The 27,277-nt window shown below is 42.7% G+C and overlaps 1 protein-coding gene and 1 long non-coding RNA gene across 2 annotated transcripts in view; one reads left to right on the top strand and one right to left on the bottom strand.

Annotated features, from left to right (window-relative positions):
* Positions 1-27,277, top strand: part of Dnah11 (dynein, axonemal, heavy chain 11) — a 316,147-nt gene that overhangs the window by 269,027 nt on the left and 19,843 nt on the right. Inside the window, exons 68-75 of the mRNA XM_087554982.1 lie at positions 2,359-2,499; positions 8,322-8,492; positions 9,445-9,567; positions 12,787-12,980; positions 14,159-14,307; positions 15,131-15,258; positions 19,231-19,458; positions 25,336-25,527. Of these exons, the coding sequence (XP_087411108.1) occupies positions 2,359-2,499; positions 8,322-8,492; positions 9,445-9,567; positions 12,787-12,980; positions 14,159-14,307; positions 15,131-15,258; positions 19,231-19,458; positions 25,336-25,527 (1,326 nt within the window). The remainder of the gene's footprint in view (positions 1-2,358; positions 2,500-8,321; positions 8,493-9,444; positions 9,568-12,786; positions 12,981-14,158; positions 14,308-15,130; positions 15,259-19,230; positions 19,459-25,335; positions 25,528-27,277) is intronic.
* On the bottom strand, positions 12,904-17,905 carry LOC120093173 (uncharacterized). Its single transcript, XR_015622641.1, has 3 exons — positions 17,755-17,905; positions 17,418-17,513; positions 12,904-16,264 (listed from the first exon to the last, which is right to left on the bottom strand). It is a non-coding gene; the product is annotated as an uncharacterized LOC120093173 (long non-coding RNA).

Here is a 27,277-nt window from a genome sequence, read left to right as displayed (position 1 = left end):
GTCATTTTAAAGGTTTTTACAATCTATTTATTTTTGTTTTATGCCCATTAATGTTTTGCCTTCATGTGTATCTGTGTGAGAGTAGCATATCCTCTGGAGTTAGTTACACAGTTGTGAGTTGCCATGTGGGTGCTGGGGATTGAACCCAGGTCCTCTAGCTGGGGATCCAGTGATCTTAACTGCTAGTGAACTCTCCAGCCCCATTTTAAAGGTTCTTGATAGTCACTAGGTCAGACATGGATACACGGGCCATGAATGGCTTTAAAGGAACTAAAAATAACAAGAGATAATTTGGCTCTCGTGTTAAACATTTTAACTCTCCATAATCAGGAAGTTCTAGCCTTGGGCCTTGGAGAATCTTAATGTGCGTGTGTGTACCTCTTAACAGCACCACCCACTGAGAACTTCAGTTTGCACAAGGTAATCAGTGTTTGGTGACTCCTCTAAGAAAACAGGTTTAGTGTATAATTTAGGCCACTTAATAAACAGCACTCAATACTTGGGCTACTAGTACAGGATTAAGAATGGAAATGGTTCAATTGGTACTTCAAGTTCCATTTAATTATATTAATATTTCTTGTGTGACCAATGTTGGAGCCTCCTGGTTTATATAGTAGAAACTATAAGAAAGGGGTGAAGCTAGGTTCCAAGAAATATCCCAGCGTATTGAGTTTTTAGAGAAATCTTTGGAACTGAAGTTTTATGTACAAGCCTCTGGTGGCAAGAACCAAGCAAGGAATGGTCCCATGTGGGTCTCAGTGCTGCACCATTTACCCTGGGAAAATGACATTTTTCAAAGGCCAATTAGCCATTTCCCATGAACAGCATCCTAGTAAGTGAGCAGCCTAGATCACAATGGGCTGTGTGTGATGTGCGCACTCTGGACTTGCACAAGTGGCCAGTAACTGTTAACATTGTGCAGTTTGGATCAGAACTAGACTCTTCCTTGGTTTGTGGCATATCCTCCTGACTAAGTAATCTGCTAATTACCCAGCAGAAGCTGTGTCGCCATACACCCAACGTATGTGCCTTAAATTAAGCAAGGCAATAGAATCCCAAATTACTCTCTTCTTTTAAGTAAGTGTTTGCTAGGTGGCTCCTAAGATAGTAAAGATTAGGGCAATTAAGTAAATTAAGGCTTTGAGTTAACTTCCTATCTTCTTAATATACCACCATGAAACCACAGCCCTCTCTGCCCTGTCTGTCATTCACACACATCATGAGTCAAGACCATAGAAATGTTTAGAGGGAAATATTGTATCACTTAAAGCTGCAGTGGGCCAGCAGCATGTATTCTTATAGGAAAAAAAAAAGAATAGATTTGTACCTGGTTATAGAAATAGGTATTTTTTTATCCTTAAATAAAAATGAGTCATTGATGGTCAGATATATATATATATATATATATATATATATATATGTATATATATATATATAATCTCATTAAATGTTCCCAGGAGCTAGCAAGTTAGAATAAGTGGGAGTATTTGAGTATATGGAGAGCTGGTATTGTTGGAATTTGATGGCTGGGGGAGCCCTCATACAAAGGCCGTTTAGGACGCGTGGATATTGCCGGTGCTGTTGACCTTGGCTGCATTTGTGGATCTCGTTCCCTAATAAAACCACTGGCACTGAGTTGACCCAGCAGACTTTTAAGAGCCATCCCTGGGAGGCAATATACCTAGGTTATTAAGGCCTGAATGAGAGAAGAGAGGCAGGAAGGTGACATTATTCAAAAGCAGATTCTGCAGAGGCAAAACAGTTAAGGTCATTTAAATCTACAGGGTCGGAAGCAGCCAGCGCCCTCTCCCTTCCCGGTGGAATGCAGTTCATGAGAAAAGGTTATTTGAAAATAGGAATTTAAGAATTTCTTTAAATGTTGATATTTATTATTTGGATATGTACGTACCACACTGTGTGGAGGTCAGAGGGTGGCTCTCCAGAGTTAGTTCGTTTTCTACCCCCACCTTGAGATCATAGGTTCTTGGACTTGTGTGGCAAGCACTGTTTCCCGTGGGTCATCTTGCCGGCATGGCCCTAGTAATTTCATCAAAGCTCATGTCTACAGAAGTCAGGCCTGTAATATACTTTACTTCCTTTGCTTGTTTTGCTCTACTGAGTTGGGGCCTCACTCTCTGCTGCAGGTTGTTCTTGAAGGAGCACATTATGGTATTGCAGACCAGACCCAAACTCAATGCTCCTCAGCCTCCCAACTACTGGGAATACAAACGTGGCCACAGCACCGGGCTCAATGCGCAATAGTTGCCCATTTCAAACATTCCTGAGAGTCCTTCCATCGATGGCATGTGTTTAGAAAACACAGAGATAAGTTGCAGCTATCATTTGATCCTATTACAGGTGATAGAGGCCAGAGAAAATGAGAGAAAAATCAACGAGACCCGTGAGTGCTACAGACCGGTGGCAGCAAGAGCCTCCCTTATGTACTTTGTTATCAGTGACCTCCGGAAAATCAACCCCGTCTACCAGTTCTCTCTGAAGGTAATGCTGAACAGGCTAAGGAAGATCCGTAACTCCAGAAAGCCTGATTTTTATCCCTAGAAATTAGGGATTTATTTCTCAGCAGTCCTGGCAGGAAGGGAGAAAGAATTGGGCAAAGCATTTTAAGTAACGATTACGTATATCAGATTCCCTAAAACATTCCAAGAAAGCATTTCAGTTTTCTCCTCACCAAAAAAAAAAAAAAAAAAGAAAAGAAAAGAAAAGAAAGAAAGAAAGAAAGAAAGAAAGAAAAGAAAAGAAAAAGGTAACCTTTTTAGATTTCAAACACACTGCCCCCAAATTCATGTTCTGTGATTATTAGAGTCTGGATTTCAGCTTGTGCTGGTTTGACTCCAAAAGCCAGGCTCTGTCTGCCATGCTGCTCTGTCTTTGAGAAGGATCTTTAATTCTTGCTGTCAGTTTTGAAACAAATCCTTAACAAGACCCATCATCATGCAGGTGGCTTGTCTCTGGGTGTGTAGGTGGGTTTGTTTGTTTTGTTGGTTTTGTTTTCTGAGACAGGGTTTCCTCTCTGTATCCCTGGGTGTTCTGGATCTCAGTCTGTAGTCCAAGCTAGCCTCCAACTCTGATATCCACTTTCCTTGCCTCCGTAGTGCTGGAACTAAACGTGTGGTATCCCCTCCCTAGCGTCTTGTTTTATTTTTAATAAAAACATTAGAAGTGGGCAAAAGGACTCATTAGACACTGAAAAAGAAAAGAATCTAAAGGCGGGACTACCAGGGAAGCAGTGGATGAGGGAGAAGAGGAGAAGGAAAGAGAATCAACTAACTATACTTTGTTCAAAACACCATAAGATAGTGCCATGCACACTCACCATAAAGATTTCTAAATAATAAAAGCATCTAAAAAAGCTACCATACAGCCATGTGGAATCATCAGGTAGCTTTATTTGAGTGTGTTTTATGTAAAATTTTCTAGTTTGATATTTATTTCTCTATAAGGAGTAAGTGTTATTTAAAACACTCGAAATAACATGTCCATAATTGCTGTGGTGTCAATACCTTAAACACTACATTAATTTCAAAATTTTAAGTAATTGACTCAGCAGATCAAGGCACCAATAAGTCTGACAGCCTGAGTTTAATCTCCTGAACCTACCTAGTAGAAGGGAAAAATAATTCCACAAGTAGCCCTCTAACCTCCACATATGGGTAGACATACATATATCTTTAATAAACACATAGGCTTATAAAAAACCACTATACATATAGTAATAAATAGGAGAGGCACAGGCAAGGCCATTCAGAGGAAGTATTGCTTGAGGAGGAGCTTGAAGGAAAGCACTAACAAGTGTTGGGTAAGCAGGGCTGTTTGAGGCATGAAAGGGCTGGAAATTGCATGCTGTAAAGATGTATCTCTGGCCAGAGGGTAATGAGCATGAGGACAGAGGTTACAAGAGACAGAACCCAAGAGAAAGGTACGTTAGACTTGATCCTATAGAGCTTCTCAGGCTGTTAAGAAATCTATATTTTCTGTGCATCAAGAAGCCAGTGGAAGGCCTGGAGCAGATAGATGGCTGGGGTGGTGGCAAAAGAGTCAGAAGTGAACATATGATTTGAATCTACAACCTCAGGCCCTTGGAGATGGTGTATCAGTGAGGTAAGTATAACTAGCATGCCTCCTGCTATTAACTTTATATAACTGGTATGCATCCTACTATGTAACTTCTTTATGTAACAGGCATGCCTCCTACTATGTAACTTTATGTAACTGGCATGCCTCCTACTATGTAACTTTATGTAACTGGCACAGTGAAAGCCTTGACAAGAGAAGTGTATGGCAAGATTTCACAACAGCAACAATATATAAAGAGAATGAGAAAGCTAAACCAGTAATGCCTGCCTAGATTAACAGGTGCCCAGCTAGAGCTAAGGTCTGGCAAGAAAACTATAGAGCACTCATGAATCTCGCAGTTAAACTCCTCCAGAACAGTGACACATAGGATCCATCTACAAAAATAAAATTCATCCTATCATGTTTAAGGTTTATAGTTCTCACAAGGCACTGTTTGGAAAATGAAGAGACAAACTATGGACTAGCAAAACTAAAACTCACAATACGTGTTTCTAAGAAAGGATTTGTTAGGTATAAGAAGAACACAGACAACTCAATGATGCAGGCTAGATAGATGTGCAGAGGAAGACATAAGCATGCCTCATAGAACCTGAAAATGTCTAACAGTCATTACAGAAATGTCAAATCAAGGCCAACCTTACTCTATGCCCAGGGTCTTGCTCTATACCCAGTAGGGACTGCTAAAATTTCAGCAGTTCTAAGGCACCACAGCACCTTCACATTGCTGGGAAAATGAAGCTTCAGAAGTCATTTTGGAGGACACTTTGGTGACTCCCTGCTAGGTACAGGGCACAGTTCCAATGTGACCTCACATTTTTACTCTAGGTATGGGCCTGAGGGAAATATGAATACAAAGAATCACACAAAATTTTTATCACAATGCTCACAGACATTTTTCCTACATCAAAATTTGTAAATAACCCAAAGGAATTGCTCAAAAATATAAACAAACAAATAAAATATATACAGGTGCACAAATTTGTTTATCATAAAAATATGATGTTGGAAGCAGCATCCGGATACTGAAGAAAGCTCACCATATAAATCTTGTGCATGAGAGAGTGGAGAAAGGACAAGATTAACCTACAGAAACAGAGATGGGTCTATGGGGCTGGGACTGATGGGGACTGTGGTAGCAATTACTCTAAGGAAGCACTTGAGAATTTTGGGGTGGTGAAAGTTGAAGGAGTCTTGGGCTGGAAGATGGCTGTGTCAGTAAAATGGCTTTGTCAGTAAAATGTTTTCCACCCAGCACCCATGTCAGGCATCAGGCCTGGTGGGAGGAAGGGGAGGTGAAGGTGAGAACAACTTAATCTGTTGGGTATGCTAGCCAGAGACCATAGCCTAAATGGGCAGCTCTAGGTCAATAGTAGACCCTGCTTCACAAAACAAGGTTGACAGCACCTAATTAATAACACCCGAGGTTGCCTTGGCTTCCAAACACATCCATATGAACACCAAAGTTAGTAATAATAATAACCAAGGGCTGAGGATATAGCTCAGTAGTAGAGCACTTACCAAGCACGTGTGAGGCCAGGATTTATTTTGTGCATCTGACATCACAGGATTTTGCTTTCACACATATGTACTACAAAGCAAATCGTTCTATACTCTAATACTTAAAATGCATCTGTGTAGAGAGACAGATGTGTACAAATCCATCTATCCTTGCCAAGGACCAGCTTCAACTCTGAGAGGGGTTCATGAGGGAAGGGGTGTTTGAGAACATCGAAAGGAATGACTCGGAGTCAAACCGTGGTTACTAGATGACAGCCTTGTAGTCTGCTTGAAATGGCTACCTGGGTCGCTTCTCTGTAGATAGCTCTTGGCTCTATAGTCTGTTCAAGACAGAGGTCTTTCCAGATAGCTCTTTCTGCTTGAGATCATTTCTGCTATCATTCTCTACAAGTTCATCTCATGCAGACCAAAAGCCCAGTCTTTTATTTACATATCAAGTCAGTCATCAGTCATCTATTCCAGGTTCCCTCTTGACCATCCCACACATCAGCATTCTAAGACCTTAGCCCATTGACTGTTAGGAAAAGGACAGCAAGTAGCACATATATATATATATATAAAATTTTATATATATATATATATATATAATTTTATTTTTTCCAAGCTCTGCCTGCCATTGTAAGCACAAACAATAAACTTAGCTGGGTGGGATCCAGTCCTGAGATTACTATTCTGACTGTGCCTGTACCTAAATTCACTCTGTCCCACACTGGCCTTGAACTCAGAAATCTGCCTGCCTTTGTATCTTTCTGACAAATTGGCTCATTGTGCAGTTTTTCTGGGTCCACCAAGCTGCTCATAGACTTCATACTGCATCCCTATATTTTGCATAGTTGAGAAACTATATATGTTGGAATTCATGTTTTCAGAGTTCTTTCCCATAACCTTAAGGGCTGTCCTGAAGTTCTCACTTTTCACCATTTCCTGAGACATTAGACATGTCCTTACCTTCCTGGACTTGTGCTATCTCTGATTGTCAGGGAGTCATTAACTTTTGACAGAGAGGACATTCCCTGATAACCTTGGCAGGGAGAATATTTCCTGAAGGAGAAACATGAAGTTTGTATGTATTTATTAGTTTTATGCCCAGCAATTATCAACACTTGTGGAGGCCCATGCCCTGCCAGCTCTGATCCAGGGGCAGGAAACCATGTCACGCCATCCCTCCACATGGCCAAGTAGGGCTCAGTACATCCTCAAAATGACCAGACATGAAATAAAGCCAATACTAAGAATAATTTTAAAAGAATAGTCATAGGATATCATCACAAAAGTAGTTGGTAGAATTTATGGTCAAATGACCTGGTAAAAATATTATCAGGACTCGAATAGAAATTTTAATAAAGAAGGAGATGAAAATGGCCAACTAGAATATACAAAATGTTCAACATCACTGATTAGGGAGATTCGAGTCAGAAGTGTAACAGGTGTCACCTCATACAGGTTAGGATGACTACTGTGGAAGTAAGACTCGGGGCCTTGTGGGGAAATTGCAGTTCCTTCACATGCTGCCTGGGGATCCATGGGAAACAGGATGCTACTTTCTCAAAAACTAAAAATAGAATGGCAGTGTGAGCCAGCAATAACCCCACTTCTGGTTATATATCCAAAATAACAAAAAAAGTCCCTGAAAAGATAGCCCGAGAACTGTGTTCATAGCAGTAATATTGCAGTAACCTAATAATGGAGGCCTTCCAAATGTCTATCAGTGAATAAATGGATTGCCAACATGGCCTGTGCATGTGGTAGAATACTAGTAAGCCTTTAAAAGAAATTCTGAGGCATTTTATGACATGGTAAAATCTGGAAGCCATTATCCTGAGAGAAATAAACCAATCACAATGATTAAACACTGCCTGACTCTATTCACGTAATACACCAGAGTAGGCAAACTCATGAGCACAAATAGTAATGGTGGATGCCAAGGATGGGGTATGGGAAGGACGAATAGTTGGTAAAGGTACAGAGACTTGGTTTTACAGGATGAAAAGGTTTTGAAGTTGGTGACATAATACATTTAATTTCAGAGGCAAATTTTTATAGGTATTTCAAAAATATTTCGAAAGTAATAAAATTGGAGTATACCTATGGAAGAAGAGAGGATGGTCTGGTTGTTAAATAGGAAATGCAAATAAACTTTACAGAATCATTTCAATAATGGTCATGAACTAGGCATAGTGGCACACACCTATAATCCTAGCACTTGAGAGGCAAAGGCAACAGGATTGACATAAGTTCAAGCCCATCCTTGTTTACAAAGTGAGTTCCAGGCCAGCCAGGGTGAATACCGGAAGACCCTATCAAATGTTCATGCACCCATGTGAACACACATACACACACACACACACACACACACACACACACACACGAACACACACACATGCACATATATATGTGCACACACACATCATACTTGTACACATGCACATATACGCATGCACACACATGCACCTATATATGTGAACACACATACATACATGTACACATGCACACATACACATGCACTCACACACACATACTCATATCATGACATCAAACCTAGAATGAAAACTTTCTGTGTGGAACACTCAGAGCATTTTAGCAGCTCCTTCAAGCCTAATAAAAGTTCTGCCTTGTCCTCTCTCCCCATAGAGTGTAAGCTGTACCCTTATGTGCCTGAGACTAGCTAGACACTCAAGCATGACTTTACTTTAACATTGACCTTCCAGGCTTTCAAGACACTGTTCCACAGAGCCATTGAGCAAGCTGACAAGGTGGAGGATACTCAGGAGCGCATCTGTGCCCTAATGGAGAGTGTCACCTATGCTACCTTCCTCCATGCCAGCCAAGCACTGTTTGAGAAAGACAAGCTCACATTTCTGTCCCAGATGGCTTTTCAGGTGAGGACATCAGTCACTGAAAGCTTCCCTGGAACCCAAGGCTGGCACCTCGGATTATTGCACATTTTCCTTCTGCCAAAGGCAAACAAAAGTGCCTTTTCAGAATCTTTTGATGACAAAGAATGGCTTTTGCTTTGGTTTGAGGAACTGACAACCAACCCTCAAAAAACATCAGTGAGAGATACTTGGTTCATCTTCTCAGGTCCTATAAACAAACTTTCTAGGTCCTGCCAGTCTAGATCTGAGTTTCTTACAGTCCTTTAAAAAATAAAAAGTCCCATATAGGCTCATCCATGTTGCTAACAGAATTTCTACTTTAGGCTGCATAGTATCTCATTGCATAAAGTCCATGTTTTTCTAGAAAAGTAAATTTCAAAAATGATTAATATATATAATATAATTAATTAGCTTAATCTAGCAATCCTACGCTGTAACCATGTATTAAAGCATATTTCGTTCCATAAATATATTGTTTGTCAATTAAGAATACAATTTAAAATTCTTCAGCACAATAAATAAGTAAAGCAAATAGCTCCATCTGAGCCTCATGCTCCAGTCTTCAGAGAACTCTGTCTTTTCTTCGTTCTCACATGAACTTATAAGGATTTGCTTAAATAAGAGAGTCAGTGATAAGAAAGGGAAATGACACCATGTTCTGATGAAATAAGCAAACCGTTAGTTGCTAGTCCATTGGGGTAGATATGAAAGTGCACTTGATATGTGTTGCTTATTGCTGTGGGGATTGGAACTGGAGAAAATGAGCCGTCACAAGTGTTTTCTGTTCACTGCTGGCTCAGGGTTGAGATCATCTGCATAATATAAGAGTCTGTTTCAAACACAGAGTAGACCCTGCTAGGATTCTCAGCAGTCACGGCTGGTTAATATGGCAACTTCTTGTGTCACTAGCTTGGAGGAAACCAATTTATCTTTTGCACATGTGTGTTCTTTTGAGATCTTGTTGAGAAGGAATGAGATCCACCCCCTCGAGTTGGACTTCCTGCTTCGGTTCACGGTTGAACACACCTACTCGAGCCCTGTTGACTTTCTAACTGCTCAGTCATGGAGTGCTGTTAAGGTACAGGATAAACTTGCTTTCTCGATTCTTCATTTGTCTTTCAAACAATGGGTTTCCTTAATGTAGAAAGGCAATTCACAAAATAAAGATGATGTAGACATCACTTACATTGTAGAAGCATGCTAGATACTTTGTATTATCCAATTGGCTACTTTCTTATCCAAAGACAAAAGAGCATTTGGTCTATGTATGGGAGGAAAAGTTATTAGTAATTATGTAAGTCTGTCATGATCTTTGATAAAAATCAAAGGAGATAAAAGATCATTTTTTTAAAAGATTTATTTATTTATTTATTTATTTATTTATTTATTTATTTATAAGTACACTGCAGCTGTCTTCAAACACACCAGAAGAGGACATCAGATTTCATTACAGATGGTTGTGAGCCACCATGTGATTGCTGGGATTTAGAACTCAGGAAGATCAGTTAGTGCTCTTAACCACTAAGCCATCTCTCCAACCCAAAAAAAAATGATTTTTTTTTTAAATTTAATTAAATCTGTTTCTTTGTTCTGTTTCATTTTTATTATGGTTCTCCACCTTTTTTCAATAGATTTTGAAATATCACCATATAGTAGTTTATTTTTACTATAAAAGGGTTAAGCTAAGGTTGAAGAGATGGGTCAAGAGCTAATCCAGGTAGCATTGCATCTGTAACCCCAGCATTGGGAAGGCAGAGACAGGAGGATCTCTGGAACTTGCTGTCCAGCAGATACAGCTGAATTACTAAGCTCCAGATTCAACAAGAGACTCTTTCTCAAAAATTAGATTGCCTAGCCAGATGGTGGTGGCACATACCTTTAATCCCAGCCCTCAGGATGTAGAAGAAACAAGCAAATCTCTGAGATCAAGGCCAGCATGGTCTATACAGTGACAGCCAGGACTACATAGAGAAACGATGTCTCAAACCCAATAATAATGAGGAAGGAGAGGAGGAAGAAGAGGGGAGAAGGAGGAGAAGAAGAGTGTGACATTTGTTGTCTCTGATTCTTACTGCCTCTGTCTACTAACAGAGGCCTAGTCCTGGAAGCTTTTAGCCTCCACACAATCTAATCTAGGCCTAGAATATTTTCAGCCTCTGAAACTTACTGCTGAATGAACTCACCCTTTCTAGCTCTTTCTGAACTCTAGCTGTGTGGTCAACTCAATTGTTCTGGCTCAAAACTTCTCTCTCTCTCTACACTACCTGATTCAAAATGGCTTCTTTTAGATTTTGACTGTGCTGGGGCTCAGGAGTCACCTCCCAAACAACAAGAACACCAATCTCAGTCAGACAGGGCTAGTTTATTGAGCATGTACCCTGGAGCTGATCGGTTAGGGCCATAGTTCTGACTTAGGAGCTGAACCATGACATTGAGTTAAGATCCTATAGGGTTTTTAAGCCTAAAATACACAAACATCTGTCCCAAGTCTTTCCACCAATCAGGATTTAGGAACTGGGAACTTCCTTAGGAACATGTCTTTCTTGTACACTTCTCCTGCTCCCATTGGTTAGGGTATTCAACTGTGGGAGCGGACTTGCCTTATCTAACATTCGTGCCTTAACTTGCCAATCAGAGTGTCAGTTGCCCACGTTCATGTCCCTTTCTGCCAAATAGGATGTGAGTTCCCAGGGAGGTCTTGGGAACTTAAACTTTACTCAGCCACTACTCAAAATGGAAGTCTTATTCTAAATAATTTCTTATATTGATGCAGGTGTCTCTCTTACGTTGGGGTCCATTCTAAGGGCAGCTTATAAAAGCAAATACCATAAAACCATATACACAGGTGCTGGAAGTGCTTCTGGGTACAGGTCTGAGCTTATTATGGGTAACTATACAAAGCAGATCTACTGACTTCTACTGTGATTGGTTTCCAAGGACACAGGACATTACAGAATATGTAATCAACTTGGGTATGTTCCTAGTAACAGCAGAAACAACTTATGAGAAGTTTCCTTATAATATTAGTAACAGCACAAAATGGCAGGCCAACCAGGTAACAGTTACCTAGGCTTTAACAACTCAATTGTTCTGCTTGATCTCAAACTAACTTTGGCAATATGTTCTAATCTTCTGGCTCCTTCTGACCCTCTGGCTTGATGTGTCTTCACCTGTATCTGGCTTTTTCTCTCTCTGCAAACTGTCTCTGTAAAACTCTCCCAATAAAGCTGCCTCTGTCCTCTGCATTGATCTCACTTAAGTCATTTCCCTTTCTTGTCTCTTCTCATGAGAGTTGGGCATATCCTATTCTGTCAAATCTTTCTCTGATTCATCACTTTGTCTACCACTCAATTAGATATCAGTGTCAAACAGGAGTGCTTCCTCCTACAATTTTCAACCTGTGGGTTACAACCCCTTTGGGGAAGTCACATATCAGATATCCTGTATAGCAGATGTTTACATTACAACTTTTTAAAAAAAGATTTATTTATTATGTATACAACATTCTCCCTGCATGTATGCTTGCATGCCAGAAGAGGGCATAGGTTCCCACTATAGATGGTTGTGAGCCACTATGTGGTTGCTGGGAATTGAACTCAGGACCTCTGGAAGAGCAGTCAGTGCTCTTAACCTCTGAACCATCCCTCCAGCCCACATTACAACTTCTAACAGTAGCAATATTACAGTTATGAAGTAGCAACAATAGAATTTTATGGTTGGGGAGGTCACCATGAAATGAGGAACCATAAAAAAGGGTCACAGCATTAGGAAGGTTTAGAGAATAGTTTTAGAAATTTGTATTTTTAATTCAATTATCCCTTTAGAATTATGGATTTGTAACATTTTGTAACTCAGGGCCTCACCACCAAGCAGACAGCACAAAGGTTGGCCAAGAAGGCAATAAGAGAATCAACCAAGAATAGAAAAGAAAAAAAGCATTTGCTAAAATATGGAGGATGAGGCAATGGAAGGGGCCAACCACCAGGGCCTTTATGGAGGGAACTTAGTTACAGACAACCTGTCAGCTAGGAAAGAGCTGGCAAAGAAGCCATGCTATGCCTACCCTCACCACTGACATACTCATGCCCATGCATCCACCAAGACTTCTCATTGACCAAGGTCAACAAGGCTAGAGCCCTGAGGTTGTCACTGACCCTTAGTCCAAGCAGGACAGAAAAGCATTCAGGAAATCTTGAGAGTGATAGGAGGGCTGCCTGTGTCTGTCTCAAGTTTTGCGCTCTGTTCCCAGCATCCCTTGCAATTAAGCAGGGACTGTGTTTTTTGTGTTGCATTGCAGGCAGTCGCCCTCATGGAGGAATTCCGAGGCCTAGACCGAGATGTGGAAGGATCTGCCAAGCAGTGGAGGAAATGGGTAGAGTCCGAGTGCCCGGAAAAAGAAAAGTTACCGCAAGAATGGAAGAAGAAAAGTTTAATACAGAAACTGATTATTTTGAGAGCAGTGCGGCCTGACAGGATGACATATGCCCTGAGGTGAGCAGTGTGCCTCTTCAGCAATGCAGATTAGCACAGAAGATGGACTGAGGAGAAATCCTGCTAGGATCCCCTTTCTATGATCCCTGTTACTGTTAAAACTGGCTAACCACTCAACGGTGAACCATTGAAGGATGGAGACTCACATCCTTCCAAACAGCTGAATTCTGAATTTGAGTTCGAGGGATGGGGATCTGGGCTGCTATTTGTGGAAGGTCTGGATATCAGCAGATCAGCACAGTGGGAGCAGAGCATGGATGGTCTGTCTATTCCCATCACCTCTGTTACTGGCTGTACGTTGGCTCTGAAGGCTGGACCTCTCAAACAGAAAGCAAGCTACCTTCACGGAGCCGCTCATGGCCCTGTAATTTTATGGTCACCACACTTTAAAAGCAGAAACCACCAACCATAGGGCAGTTCCAGGGCCCTTTCCTCTGCCCTCTTGGCCTCTAGATAGTAACACACTGTTTAATTCACCCCAGTCTTCTCTTAATTTGAATTCGCCAACCAAGGTGTTGTTCCCAGCTCCATGCCCTGTGTGCTGCGTTTCTTCCTCAGCATCCACATGCCTCTGGGCTCTCTTCCTTTGCTTTGTCTAGTTTGACCAATTTTCCCCTCTGCAATGGCCTCTGTGGAACACTGCTTTACAAGTTCACTCTGCTTCGCAGTCCTTGCTTTCTGCTAGGTCTGATGCTCCTGGAAAATAACCCCTGCTTAATTGCATTCCCCTGTGGGAAACACCCCTCCAAAGCATTTGTATATTCACGGGAAGCCCAGCAGGCTGGAAAATTGCACTGTGGCAAATCTAATGAACTGTTAATAAGTAATGGAGGAATGCGGCAGGAGATTTGGGGGCTGCAGAGCCATATGTGGACAGCTGATGGTGCCCAGAAAAGGACCCCCAAACGCAGCGTAGGCTTCCGAATTTCAGCAGGGGCAATTTCAGTGATGCACTGCCTAAAAAAAATCTATTCGGATTCCCGCAGCTCCCCTAAGAAAGACAACTGTTACCCTAAACACAGTTCGTCCCTTTCTTGTGCCTCAAATGAAGTGTACCCAAGGAGGCGACAGTTCTCAAGTCGAAAACACAGGTTTCTATTTGTCGGGAGAGGGTGGCTGTCTTTTTTTTTTTTTTTTTTTTGTTCTGTTCCCGCTTTGCATGTTCTTTTCTTAAACAGAAATTTTGTAGAGGAGAAGCTAGGTACGAAGTACGTGGAGAGAACGAGATTGGATCTGGGTAAAGCATTTGGAGAAAGCAGCCCAGGCACCCCAGTGTTTTTCATCCTGTCCCCAGGCGTTGATGCCCTTAAAGACTTAGAGGTGCTTGGTGAGTAGCCAGGAGGCGCACCGGCCTCCTTTCCTTCCCTCCTGTCTTCAGCTCCTGCCCACCCTTTCTGTTCAGTACTCCCCGCACCCCCATTTGTGTGCAGAAAATGCAGAGCTAACAACACAGCAGTCTGGAGCATCTCTCCAACAGAACATTCATCCGGTTGGCACAATGCGGGGTTCTTTTGTACTGTTTTCCACCTTTTGACGCTATGAGGGCCAGAGGGCAATTTTCTCCATGCTCATGTAATCTTGTACCCCCTGCGACTAAATAATGGTCATTAGGGTGAGTCTATTCAATTGTATGAGGCACCAGTCACTCCGAGCTCTGGATTACTACCCCCACAGCCTGCTCCAGGAATACCAGGTTAATGTAGCTGTGACCTGCCTGCCTGGGCTCCATTTAAATGCAGCCTCACAAGGTGAGAGCCAGTACATTTACCCAAGGAGCCAATCCCTTCAAAAAAAAAAACGGATGCAATTTCTACCACATGTTGCTCCTTTCTCTGAGGGGAAAGAACTCCTACTCCTGCAGGAGTTTAGAAAGCTAGCTAACAATGCTGCCATCTATCAAAATGTCAAAAGCTTCATTATCATAAAACCAAAGGAGCTGACTTCCACTGGCTTTTCAAAATGCATGTAGGGAGGCATCTGGAGAAAGCTCAAAATAACGCCACTGGAAACAATAGGGAGGTCATTAGGATTCCGTAGGAAGGTAACCTATCAGGTGGCAGCTGTGGCCACAGACGTACATTAGACCTCAAAATTCCAGACTCCCCTCCCAAGTTAACATTTTCTCCCCTCCACCCCCAACTCTCCCACAGGCAAAAGGCTGGGATTTACGATTGACTCTGGAAAATTCCACAATGTGTCTCTAGGGCAAGGTCAGGAACTAGTGGCAGAAATGGCGCTGGAGAAAGCAGCCATTGGAGGACACTGGGTCTTCCTTCAGGTGAGTATAAAGCTTTCATGGGAAAACATCGGGTGCAAACCCATAGGATGGGCCACACTCTGCTGCCCTGTCCAGCAGAGCAGGGCCCTGATGCAAGCTCAGAGTTATCCGCAGAACCTTCACACATTATCGGTGTGGAAGAGAGGAGAATGAGCGGCTAATGGAGATGGCTATGCTAACTGGTAGGATAAAAGAGGTGAGGGGTGCTTGTACCTTTATCGGGAACTACGCCATGGAAAGGATCTAGTGTAAGAGGTTCATTGCGGGAGGGAAAAGCAAAAGGCCTTCTCAGAGCGGGCATAGGAGGAAGAGATAGAGGCAGACAGGCAGACAAACAGGAAGACAGAGAGAGGGGATGGGAGGAAAGAGAGAGAATGAGAAAAAGAGAGGAAGAGAAGGTGGAGGGAGAGAGAAGGGATGAGGAGGGAGGGAGGAGATGGATGGATGGATGGATAGGTAGACAGACAGACAGACAGGTAGAGATGGGATGGCTGGGGACCCTTTTATGTGCACCTGGCCATGACAGGTCATGGTGTAAAGCTGCTGCTAGCTGGGTCCCAAGGGCAGGCCAGGAAGAATGCCTGATTGCTAACACCAATGTCGTAGTATTAGAATCTGTGGGTCATTTTAAAGTTCACAGAACATTGTATACATGCACACACACACACACACACACACACACACACACACACACATACACACACATATCAGATATACACACAATACACATAAATTGAGAGACTGGAGTAGACAGCTACTGTAGTTCTTTCTAGGGCACACACACACACAGGTCCAATATTCTATAAACCCAGTGTCCTCTGGGTAATCTTTGGGCCTAAGAGGGGGTGGGGGGCTGGGGAGCTGGACTGGTTCCTACAGCAGTGCTAGCTGTAAGCATGCTGGGTATTTGGTGTGTGACACCATCAACCTGAAGGTTCTTGAACAGGCAATTCATGGAACACTCCAGTCACAATAGCAAAGCTCTGAGGTCAATGCTGTTCTCCACCTAGAGGTGAGAAAAGTAAGTCTTGGATTAGCCCACGGAGATGGTAGTGGCATAGTTACTACTTAGCACCAACCTTTCTTTAAACTAGCTACACGGCCACTCTCTTCCAAAGGTCCAGCATTGGCTTTCCCTAGTGTCTCTAGTATAGAGGCTTGATGCACATTTCTGCTTGGCATGGATCTGGATTAATGCAGAAACTGCCCCTAAATTACAGGCAGAATTCCATCTGCAACAAATGCCCTTCTGAATTGGTGATGCTCTCTGCATAGATGGCATCTCACTAGAGCCTCGGCTTGGGAACTTGGGGCAGTGTGTCCCCTTGTGAGGTTCAGAGTCAACTGGGTAACAGTAGAGAAGTCAGTTCTCAGAAGCACAGTGGTTGGTCAGACATGGCAGGTACATCAAAGTCTTGTATAGATGACAGAGCCCCATGCACACACATCCTCATGAATCTAAAAGCTCAGACTGTAGACACAGCTGTAAGGATAGGGTCATCCTCAAAAGAGCCGGTGGCTCAAAGTAAATAGTTTCTCCTCTTTGGTACCTATGTGAGCTTCCAGTTTAGCACCTAGAATTCAAGTTGTGAGTTATCTTAATAAAGAAATCTCGAAAGACTTTGTTACATACGACGTCATGCATCTGCTTTGAAGTTTCTAGTCCACACCTGAAGACACAAAGTATAATCTGTTTAGCCGAATATGCCTACCGTCCACTTGTCTAACCACACAAACAATAGCTGGAGAGGAGAGACCTTGCCAGGCCTTCAGCCATTCTGGTTTCTAATGGTTCTACAATCCCTTTGGCAGATAAAAGAAAAGGTAAGACTTCAAAGGAAGACTAGACCGGCATAATAGGAGCTTGTTACAATTGCTTAAAATTTATGGTAAATTATATCTGCACAGGGATACAAAATGGATGCACATGCCAACTAATTTCTACCCAACCCTAAAATGACTGTTACTGCAAACAACCTCCGTCAGGCTTTTGGGTTAGCATTTTACTGGAGCCTGCAGTCAAGACAGGCAGTTACCCAGGACGCAGGGTGGCAGCTGAGTGTCTCGTACGTACACCAGATGACTTGTGAGTGAACCTAGCAAGTATTAAAATCGTTCCTCGTGAGCACAGCGGGTAGCATTAAAGATATGAGAGTTACCTCATCATTGCACAGGCTTTTCCGTCCCCAACTTCAAAGTCGTCGCCTAGACTGTTCTTGCATTTGTTTCATGCCAACTTTAAGTGAGAAAGCATACTGGAAATAAATAAAGCAGAAGAACAGATTTCATTGCTGTGTGTGGCCCTCACGTTCCTGAGTGGCACAGTGAGGTGTGATGCGGTCTGTACTCATAAGCTAATAGCAAGCCTGCAGAAGAAACTGAGCTCGTATTCCTCCCATCCCCCCCATCCCCCCCCCCCCCAGATGAAAGTTCCAGCCTGCTCCGTCAGAGTATCCCAGGCTGGCTCACTTAATTAGCACATGCTTAATTCCTCACAGTTGGGGTGGCTGGAAGTCTGAGCTGGAAGTCTTAGTTTCTTCTGTGTTCTCTGTCCATGAAGTAGGGTGGCCATCTGAATATGATTTTCCTCTTGGGTTTTCCGGACCTAATCCTAGACACTGTTACATTGGGTTGCGTGACCAAATTTAGCCTCAATTGCCCTTTGAAAGAACTCTGTATCTAAATCAAGCTTCAGCTCATCCACTCTGGAGGAACACAGTTTGGCCCAGAATGCCTTGCTGCTCAGTGTTTACCACTGGAATGAAAATGCGTAATGAAGAGAGCAGACTGGCAGATCTTTTGCACACAAATTGAGAGTGTGCTGTGCTACCTTTCTCTTCTGCATCCAACTCCCCATTTCTGTAGCTGTCATTATTTCTGACAGTTTTTTTTTTTTCCTTTTTGGAAATAATCCCATATACGTAGGAATGATATTCAATCACTGTATCAAAACTTCTTCAGGAAAAACGAGATGGCTCAGTAGGTAAAAGCACTTGCCTTACAAAGCTGACAATGTGATTTCAACACCTACAACCCACCATGGAAGGAAAAGAGTGGACTTTCAGTCATCTCTGACATATAGGCACACACACGTGCATTAGCATACACACATAACACACACACACACACACACACACTACAGGTATTAATTAAAGAGCAGTGAAAGATCAAATTTGGAATTCATGAACCTGAAAGCAAAATTATCATGGTGTGTGTGTGTGTGTGTGTGTGTGTGTGTGTGTGTGTGTGTGTTTGTGTGTATGTGTATATATGGGTGTGTGTATGTGTATGTGTATATATGTGTGTGTCTGTGTTTGTGTATGTGTATATATGTGTTTGTGTATGTGAGAGAGAGAGAGAGAGAGAGAAGTTATGTGTATTTGAGGGAGGGTAAATTTATTGACTAAGCTAGGATTTAAGAAATAGAGTACGTTAGGAATACACAGAGCATCTTACAAAATGAATGTGGCTCTGTCTTCTTTCCTTACATCTCTTAAAGCTACATGCTAATGAGAAGTGTGGATAGAGGAGTCTTTCAAATGAAATAAGGGATCAGATTTTTTTAGGCCTGTTAGAGCTTATAAGCTAACCCAGATATGTGTCAGCAATTGAGCTTGAATTTAGCAGAGTTGTAGGGAGAAGCGATTGGTAAGCCACTGTGTAAAATAGGTCATACGGACTGGGCGCGTGGCTTTATAATGACATCGGACAGGATTGAGTGTGTTCAGTGTCCCAATCTGTCTGGTTGTTTGTTTTTCTTTTCCTGGATAAAAACTAGCAGGGCATGACTTTTCATTCTAGAACTGGGAAGCAGAGGCAGACAGATCTCTGTGAATTCAAGGCCAGAAACACATCATGGTTCTCTTGAGTTGGCAACATGGCAACATGTTCATACATTGGGAAAAATTCTATTACTATAATTCAGGTCCTATCCTGAAATGCCACAGGAGTCACAGCCCTGCTGTCTTGCAGAATGTTCATCTGGTAGCCAAATGGCTGGGAACCTTGGAGAAACTCCTTGAAAAGTTCAGTCAAGGAAGCCACAGGGATTACAGGGTGTTCCTGAGTGCCGAGGCTGCACCTTCCCAACACGAGCCTGTCATCCCTCAAGGCCTCCTGGAAAATTCCATTAAGATCACCAACGAGCCCCCCACAGGAATGCTGGCCAACCTGCATGCTGCTCTATACAACTTTGACCAGGTAAGAAAGCAGAAGCAGCTGGTCTAACAACACAGCTGCTGCCTTCTCAAGAGATGGACGGCAGGGCCTTCCTCAACTCACGTGTCTTATTTAGACTGGTGAAGTGAAATATCTGTGTGTATATGAGTGCGTGTGTGTGTGTGTGTGTCTGTCTGTCTGTCTGTCTGTGTGCACACGTGTATGCATGTGCCCACATGTGCTCATGGGCAGTACTTTTCCCTCCCCTTTTAGACTGGTGTATGTTGATTATGCATAAATTAATGGATTCATTGTGACATGCTCATGCACGTATACAGTGCACAGTGATGAGATCTACCCCTCATTACTCTTTCTTGAGCCCCCTCTTGCTGGTACTCTTCCTCTTCCCCAACAGTCCCCCATTCTATCTTCAAGTGTATTACTCTTTGGAAGAAGTTTCCCCGTTGCTATTTTAATGACTACATGAATAGATACTAATGAATACACCTACGTTTCACCTGAAATTCAAAGGCATGAGTCTATGGGGGCCATACCTGCTCATACCACCACAGATTGAAACTTTGGTTGATCTCACTAGGGAGGTGCATGTTCCCAAACTCTGCTGATAGGGAAAGATTTCCCCACAGTGCTTGTGCATACTTAAGAACACCTGCTCTTACTGAAGGACAAATGGCTCTTCTAACTGCCGTCTGTGCAACTACACACATCAACTGAAAGGTACATTTGTTGAAAGACTTTTTAATAACTTTAGAGAAGAAAATGTCTTTGTAGCAGAAGATCTCTTGAAAACTAAGACTTAGTTAACCCTAAGAGGCAAAAGCAAATAATTATCTGTTCACAACATGTACCTTTAAGCCTGTTTTAACAACCCACTAAAGGAAAACATTACAGAAATGCAAAGGTTCAAAGATACTGGTTTGCCATGATGTCTGAAACAAAAGACATTTTTGTTCAGACTGTGTTTTAGATAATTCTCCTGTTGCTGTGATAAAAGACCCTGATCAGAGCCACTAGGCTTCTAGCTCCAGGCATACAGTCCACCATGGCAGGGAACAGGAGGTGCCCCGCCACATCGAGTCCATGGTTTGCTGTCTCTGTTTTACTCAGTCTGAGACCCCAGCCCAGTCCATTGAATGGAATTCCCCACATTTAGACTGGGTCTCCCCACCTCAGCTAACCTAACCTAGATAAGTCTTCATGGGCATTTCCAGATGCTTGACTTGTAGGTGATTCTGGATCCTATCAACCTGATAGTCACATATCTCATTATAAGGTAGTCACCTGTGCCCCCATGGCTGGCTGTCGATGGGCTCCTGGAACCCTTTTATCAAAAGCAGACTTCGTGGGTTTGTTTGTTTTGTTTTATTTTTTAAAGATGTTCTTTTGCGACAACACTGGCTTAAACAAGTTGGGAAATGTTCATTATAACACGAGAGTTCTATAGGCAGGTCCCTTGTGGTGCTGTAAATGAGAAATGATGTCTATGGGCTCCACATTTGGTCCCGAGTTGATGTTGCTGTTTGTGGAGGTTTACAGGGGGCAATGGAAAAGTTCCATCACTGGGGCAGGCTCTGAGAGTTCATAGCCTGGCCCTACCTCCAGTTGGCTCACTCTGCTTCCTGTTTGTGGCTGAAATTGTGACCTCTTAGCTCCCTGCTCACATCTCCAGCTTGCTCGTCATAACTTCCAAGCAGCATGGACTTCCATGCCCTCGGAACTATAAGCTAAAATAAACTCCTCCTTCTATACTGTGACTAGGTCACCATGTTTCATCACTGACAGAAGAGTAAAGAGCACACCCTTCAAAGCTCATCTGGGTCACCACAGCATTGTCACCCACCCATCCCCCATGCATATTGTCATAGTTAGAGCTCTTTCCTGACCATAGATAATAGATAGAATGGCAGCCCCATGTCCTTCTCCCCAACAGAAGATTGAAAGGAGAAACAAGAACCAGCAAAGGGAACATGTTTGTTTTCTTACAAAGACCCATCCTGTAAATTAATGTATTAGTCAGTCACACCTTTTTCATGTAGCATGTGTACCAAGATGCTCAATAGAAACTGGAAATCAGGGTAATACTAAATCCTTTATAAATTGTGTATGTGGTCATACATGCATACATATATACATACACACATATATACATACATACGTAAGATAAAGTTTAACTTCCAAATTTTTCACAGTAAGGGATTAACAATGGTAAAATGGGACACTCATAACACTATAATGTAACAAGGAGTTTAAAATATAAGAGCTGTTTCCTGGGGGCTGGACAGATGGCTCAGTGGTTAAGAACACTGACTACTCTTCCAGAGGTCCTGAGTTCAAATCCCAGCAATCACATGGTAGCTCACAACCATCTGTAATGGGATCTGATGCCCTCTTATGGTGTGTCTGAAGACAGCTACAGTGTACTCACATACATAAAATAAGTAAAATCTTTTTAAAAAGAAGAAAAAAGAACTGTTTCCTGCATTTTCTATTTAATATTGTTTGGGCTGTAGTTGTCCACAGACAACTACATAAAATGAAAACTACAGAATTTGAAAAACACATAGCAGGGGACTGGACTCACTTTATAGGCCAAAGTTTATCACGTTGCCTTAAGTCTATAGGGTTTTTTTTGGGGGGGGGAGTGCATGTATGAGTGCATATACACATGAGTGTGGCACAGGGTTATATGCATAGGAAATACACACACACACACACATATATACATATATATATACATATATATATATATGTACATAACAACATACACCCATGCTGAAGCAGAGGATAGTGCCAGGTGTCTCCTCCATTTCTCAACCTTATTTATTTATTTGTTTGTTTATTTATTTATTTATAGATAGGGTCTTTCACTGAACCGAAAGCTTGCCATTTTAGCTACGATGACTGGCTAGCAAACTCGTATGATCCACCTATCTTCACCCTGAAATGCTGGGATTATAGGTCCACATTGTTACTTATAGCTCTACATGGGTATTGGAGATTTGAACCCATGTCTTCTGGCTTTCACAACCCGGTTCCTCATCTGCCAAACCACCACCCTGTCTCCTAAATCTATCATTATAGTCTTTCTTCTTAAATCAGAACTTACATCCGAACTTTGGCATACTCCCTGCAAATGAGTAAGTTCATTTCATGTCAGTGTTTCTTCCCGGAAAATATCACAGAATGAATGCTTAGGCAAATCTGACCACCGGGAGATGAGACGCCAAAGAACCATTTCTGAAAGGATGCTACCAACCTTCACAGCTTTTAGCTCAAGGGTAGATGTCAGAAAGAATTGCCATTTGGGGTTCTTCTCATACAAAGTGTTTTAGAGGGAGAGCATAGATTCCCTTTTCTGGGAAACGTGTCTATACAGTCAAAAGATGTGTATCAGTTACATAATCTGACACATCAATAAGCATACCTGTTTCCTATTAACAATCCCAATTGTGTAGTTTTTCCTCCCTCCCTCCCTCCCTCCCTCTTTCCCTCCCCTTCACTTTTTAAATTTCTACTTTGTATCTTCTTGGCAGGGTTTTGTGTGGGCTTTCCTTAACTTCCTGAGTAGCTGAGGCAATGTTGGACTTCTCATGCCCCTGCCTCTGCCACCTATGTGCTGAGATGACAGGCCACAGTACCATGCCCTGTCTACACTATGCTGGGGATCAAATCCAGGGCTCTGTGCATCCTGATAGGCCAGCATCCTGCCAACCGAGCTGCACCCAGCCTGATGCTCACCATTTGTATGGATGTGCAACTGTTTCAAAATGTGGAGCTGGCAGGACCACGCCTGCCTCGCACTTTCTTTCTATGTTTATGCTGGTAGAACATCATAACCCAAGGGGCATTGGCTTTTTTGTTTTTATTTTTTAAACACTGAAGATAAAACCAAGTTACATATGATAATAGATCGAATTACTGTCCTTGGTGTAGTACCTTAGGCTTTAATGTGATTCATACAAGTGGCTACTTAGTATCTTAGTATCTTGTTAGTTCTGATATGAAATTTCAAATACAGTCTGTTTCTTAGAAACACCACACACTTAAAAGTAACATTTTTTTACAGCCTTAAAAATTATATCATTTATCTATTACCATCTTCCCTTTTTTTGATGTTTAGTTGTGGAGATTTTTATTTTTGGTTATCACACCTCTTATCCCCACGAACCACCTAAATATAGCCTAATTTAGTGCAACTTAAGAGATCCTCTTGGCTCTGAACTACATGTAGCCAGGCGATTACAAAACTATATTTAGCAAAGCCAATTCTGCTGCGCGTATTATTAGCAGAGAAGGAACACTTTCCTGGTGATGGCCGGTAGCAGCGAACCCAACCCAGAAGTCCCCTGGGAAGCCAGACGTTGATTTCTCTCAGCGTTCCTAAATAGCCTTGGTATGTGACCAAAGAGATTAGAGTCATTTTAAATATGAACTGGCTATGGTTAGGATTCTGGAAGAAGAGAAGGCAGAACGGTTCAGCCTGGGTCCTATTCTTGACTTTTCTTTCCCGTTTGATGAATTTGAGAATGGCTAGAGAACTTTTTTTTTTTTATTAACTTGAGTATTTCTTATATACATTTCGAGTGTTATTCCATTTCCCGGTTTCCAGGCAAACATCCCCCTTCCCCCTCCCCTTCCTTATGGGTGTTCCCCTCCCCATCCTCCCCCCATTGCTGCCCTCCCCCCAACAATCTAGTTCACTGGGGGTTCAGTCTTAGCAGGACCCAGGGCTTCCCCTTCCACTGGTGCTGGCTAGAGAACTTCTTAGCAGTAGGTCTGATGTTTCCTACCTTGGTATTGGACTGCTGATAGGGGCCTTAGCTGTGTCAGTGTGGCTTACTAGGACCCAGTGCCCTCCCCTGACATACAGAAATCCTGCAGATCTTGTCCACACCCTGAGCTTCACAAGCCACTCAGTCATTTCAACAATATTTCTTCCTCAGTTCATTGGAAGGTCATGTGTCCCGGATTAATTAAGGTCTGGACTAAACTGCTGTAATACAGAGGAGCAGGGCTGGAAGTCAAGTTGAGTGCTAGGGTGCCTGCATGCTTGAGTGAGGTACTAGGTTCAAACCCTAGGAACACATAAACACACAGAATCAGATTCTAGTGACTACAGCAAGAAAGCCGGGTGCTCTCACACCGCACCTGAATGGAGAGTGCCAGGCTTGTCCGGTCTTCATTGTTCGTCACAGAATAAAAGGGGTGATGTGGACAAGACAAATGCACATCTTAAGCAAATGACACGGAAGGGAAACTATGCCAATCACTTCTGCTCAAAAATTGTCAGCAAAACCTTGCTCATGTGGCACCTGTGGCTTCAGAAGAGACTTGGGGACAGTCTTTCAGTGGGTGGCCATGTGCATAGGTGATCTTAGTTACCACGGAACTTGGAAGAATGGGTAGCTCTGCCTAGAACTCTGCTAACGATGGTTCTAAGATTATGTCATCCGAAGTCTTCCCGTTCTCCAGGGGAAAGGATATCAGAAATATTAGCATCCTGGAGACATTAAGGAGGAGCATGAGCTAAGGGTATTGCTTGGTTGGGAGAGTGCGCAAAAGCCTGAGACTGATCCCCATTCCTGCTAACCCAGGTACACGTGGCACAGTCCTGGAACCCCAGCATTTGGGAGGTGGAGGCAGGCAGATCTGGAGTTCAAGCGTTTCCATGCCTGCATAGCAAAGTTTTGGTTTGCCTGGGATACGTAAGAGACTATCTCAAAAAGGAAAAATAAAAAGCCTTCCTCTTACTTTTCAGCAAAGCCAAATGGTGTCCACTTGTCCGGGACACACAGCTTGATCATTCTGAAGCCATCCACGGGGGTGACGGGAATCCAAGCCTTTGCCCCTATACACTGTACGGAGGGCTAACCAGCCATACCTTGTTTCTCCTCTCAGGATACGCTCGAGATGTGCTCCAAGGATCAGGAGTTTAAAAGCATCCTCTTCTCCCTGTGTTACTTCCATGGCTGCGTGGCCGGGAGACTGAGGTTTGGTCCCCAGGGCTGGAGCCGAAGCTATCCTTTCAGCCCGGGAGACCTGACCATCTGCACCAACATCCTCTACAACCACTTAGAGGCAAACCCTCACGTAAGTGCCGCCATCAGATAACCCCTTCCGAGGAGTGCGTGGAAAATGTCAGTCTTTGGGCCCTAATGGAACGGACCACCATTTCTCTTTTGAAGTAGCCAACACTGCATAAGCATCATCCGCCAAGTGTGAAAATAAACCAGAGTAAAGGTTTTCATAAGATAGGTCAAACCAGTTCTACACCAGTAGCTTATGCAAAAAAAAAGAAAAAAAAAAAAAGAAAAAAATGTCCTTCATTATGTTAACAAAAACAGTGGTTTACATGTGCATCTAGGCCAGATTCATTAGGCAGGTAATGAAGCATTTGCACAAATGTAATTACATACAGCAGTTCTGACAGTTCATAACACCGCATTAATAATCACCACAATTAGTTTTGATGATGGAAGCAATTTACAGTGCGTCACACGTATAAATAATGGTGCGTTTCCTGCGCGTGTCATTATTATGTATTAGAAATGCCACCTTGTTGTGACTTTCTCAGTAATGCTCACCTTGATTTGAAGTTGAAGGCAGATGGATGATTGTTATGTGGGAACGAAAATTCATTTGCAGATGGGTGTGGGAAAGCCTTGTGCTGAGAACAGTTGTGTAAACTCTTGAACCACGAGGTTGGGTTGGAGACGAGAAGAGCGTTAGTTCCTAAGCGGGGCTGGACCAGCATCATCTCCACAAGGGAACTTTTCCCACTAAGTGACATCAGTAGCCATGTTTGTCAAGCTGATCAGAGGCTGCCTAGAAAGGGACTTTCTTTATAGGAAGTCCTTTATAGACTTCCTATCCATGTTTCTAATGAAAGGATAGCTTATTGCTCTTTTGGTAATCGTCGTCACGGGTTTTCCACAGTGTTTCTTAGGTTGGGAGGCAGCTTGACTGCTATGACAGTATGCACACACAAGACGTGTGTATCAGCGGTGCCTTCTCCCCACAGACATATTCCGAGCGTATCCTTTCAAAGTAAATGGGTTTTATATGGTTTGTGATCAATGGTCCAGTCATTTTTTTCTTCTTTCATTGTTTGTCTTGCTTTTGTTTTTTATTTTTTATTTTACTTTATTTTATTTCATTTAGTATTAGAGACTGAATTTAAGACTCCATACATGCTAGGCCAGGGCATTACCACCGAGATAAATCCTCGGCTCTCCTCTAAAAAAGTTTGTTTCCTTTTTGTTTTGAGATAGGGTTTCACTACGTTGTCCAGGCTTGGCTTTGAACTCACTCTGTAGCCCAGACTGGCTTGAATTTGAGTCTCTTGCCTTGGGCTCCTGGGTAGCTCAGATTACAGGCCCACTCCACCAGGCCCCGTGGATCTCAGCATGCTTCGTGTAAACTACTGCACATACAATTATTCTAACAGTTCTAAAGGAAGAAACAGGCCAGTTAATACTTCCGCTAATGTCTGGATCCAGGTGGTAGTCCTCTGTCAGCTGAGCTCTGTACACAATAGAGGCACACAAGGAGGGAAGGGCAGGAGAGAAGGCTCATGTTCTTCTCCAGCCTTCACAGCAGCACCGCAGTTGGTGGGGTAAAGTGCACTGTGCCCTGCTGTTCCTTCTGTGGGCTTTGCCTGTTTAACCCGTCATGTCTGATATCTTAGCCAAAGTCACTTGCCACACATTACAATGCAAGTTATCAAGATTTTGGAATGAATTTAACATGCACATTACTACTTGGTTGTACAAAAACGTTCTTGTATCAGGTACGTTTCTGTTGCTGAAATAAAACTTCATGGCCCAGATAACTGATATAA

The sequence above is a fragment of the Rattus norvegicus genome, chromosome 6, assembly GCF_021556685.1.
Source record: "Rattus norvegicus strain SHRSP/BbbUtx chromosome 6, alternate assembly SHRSP_T2T, whole genome shotgun sequence".
Classification (NCBI taxonomy): domain Eukaryota; kingdom Metazoa; phylum Chordata; class Mammalia; order Rodentia; family Muridae; genus Rattus; species Rattus norvegicus.
The sequence above is the reverse complement of the archived record's forward strand: the minus strand, read 5'-3'. Positions and strand labels throughout refer to the sequence as shown.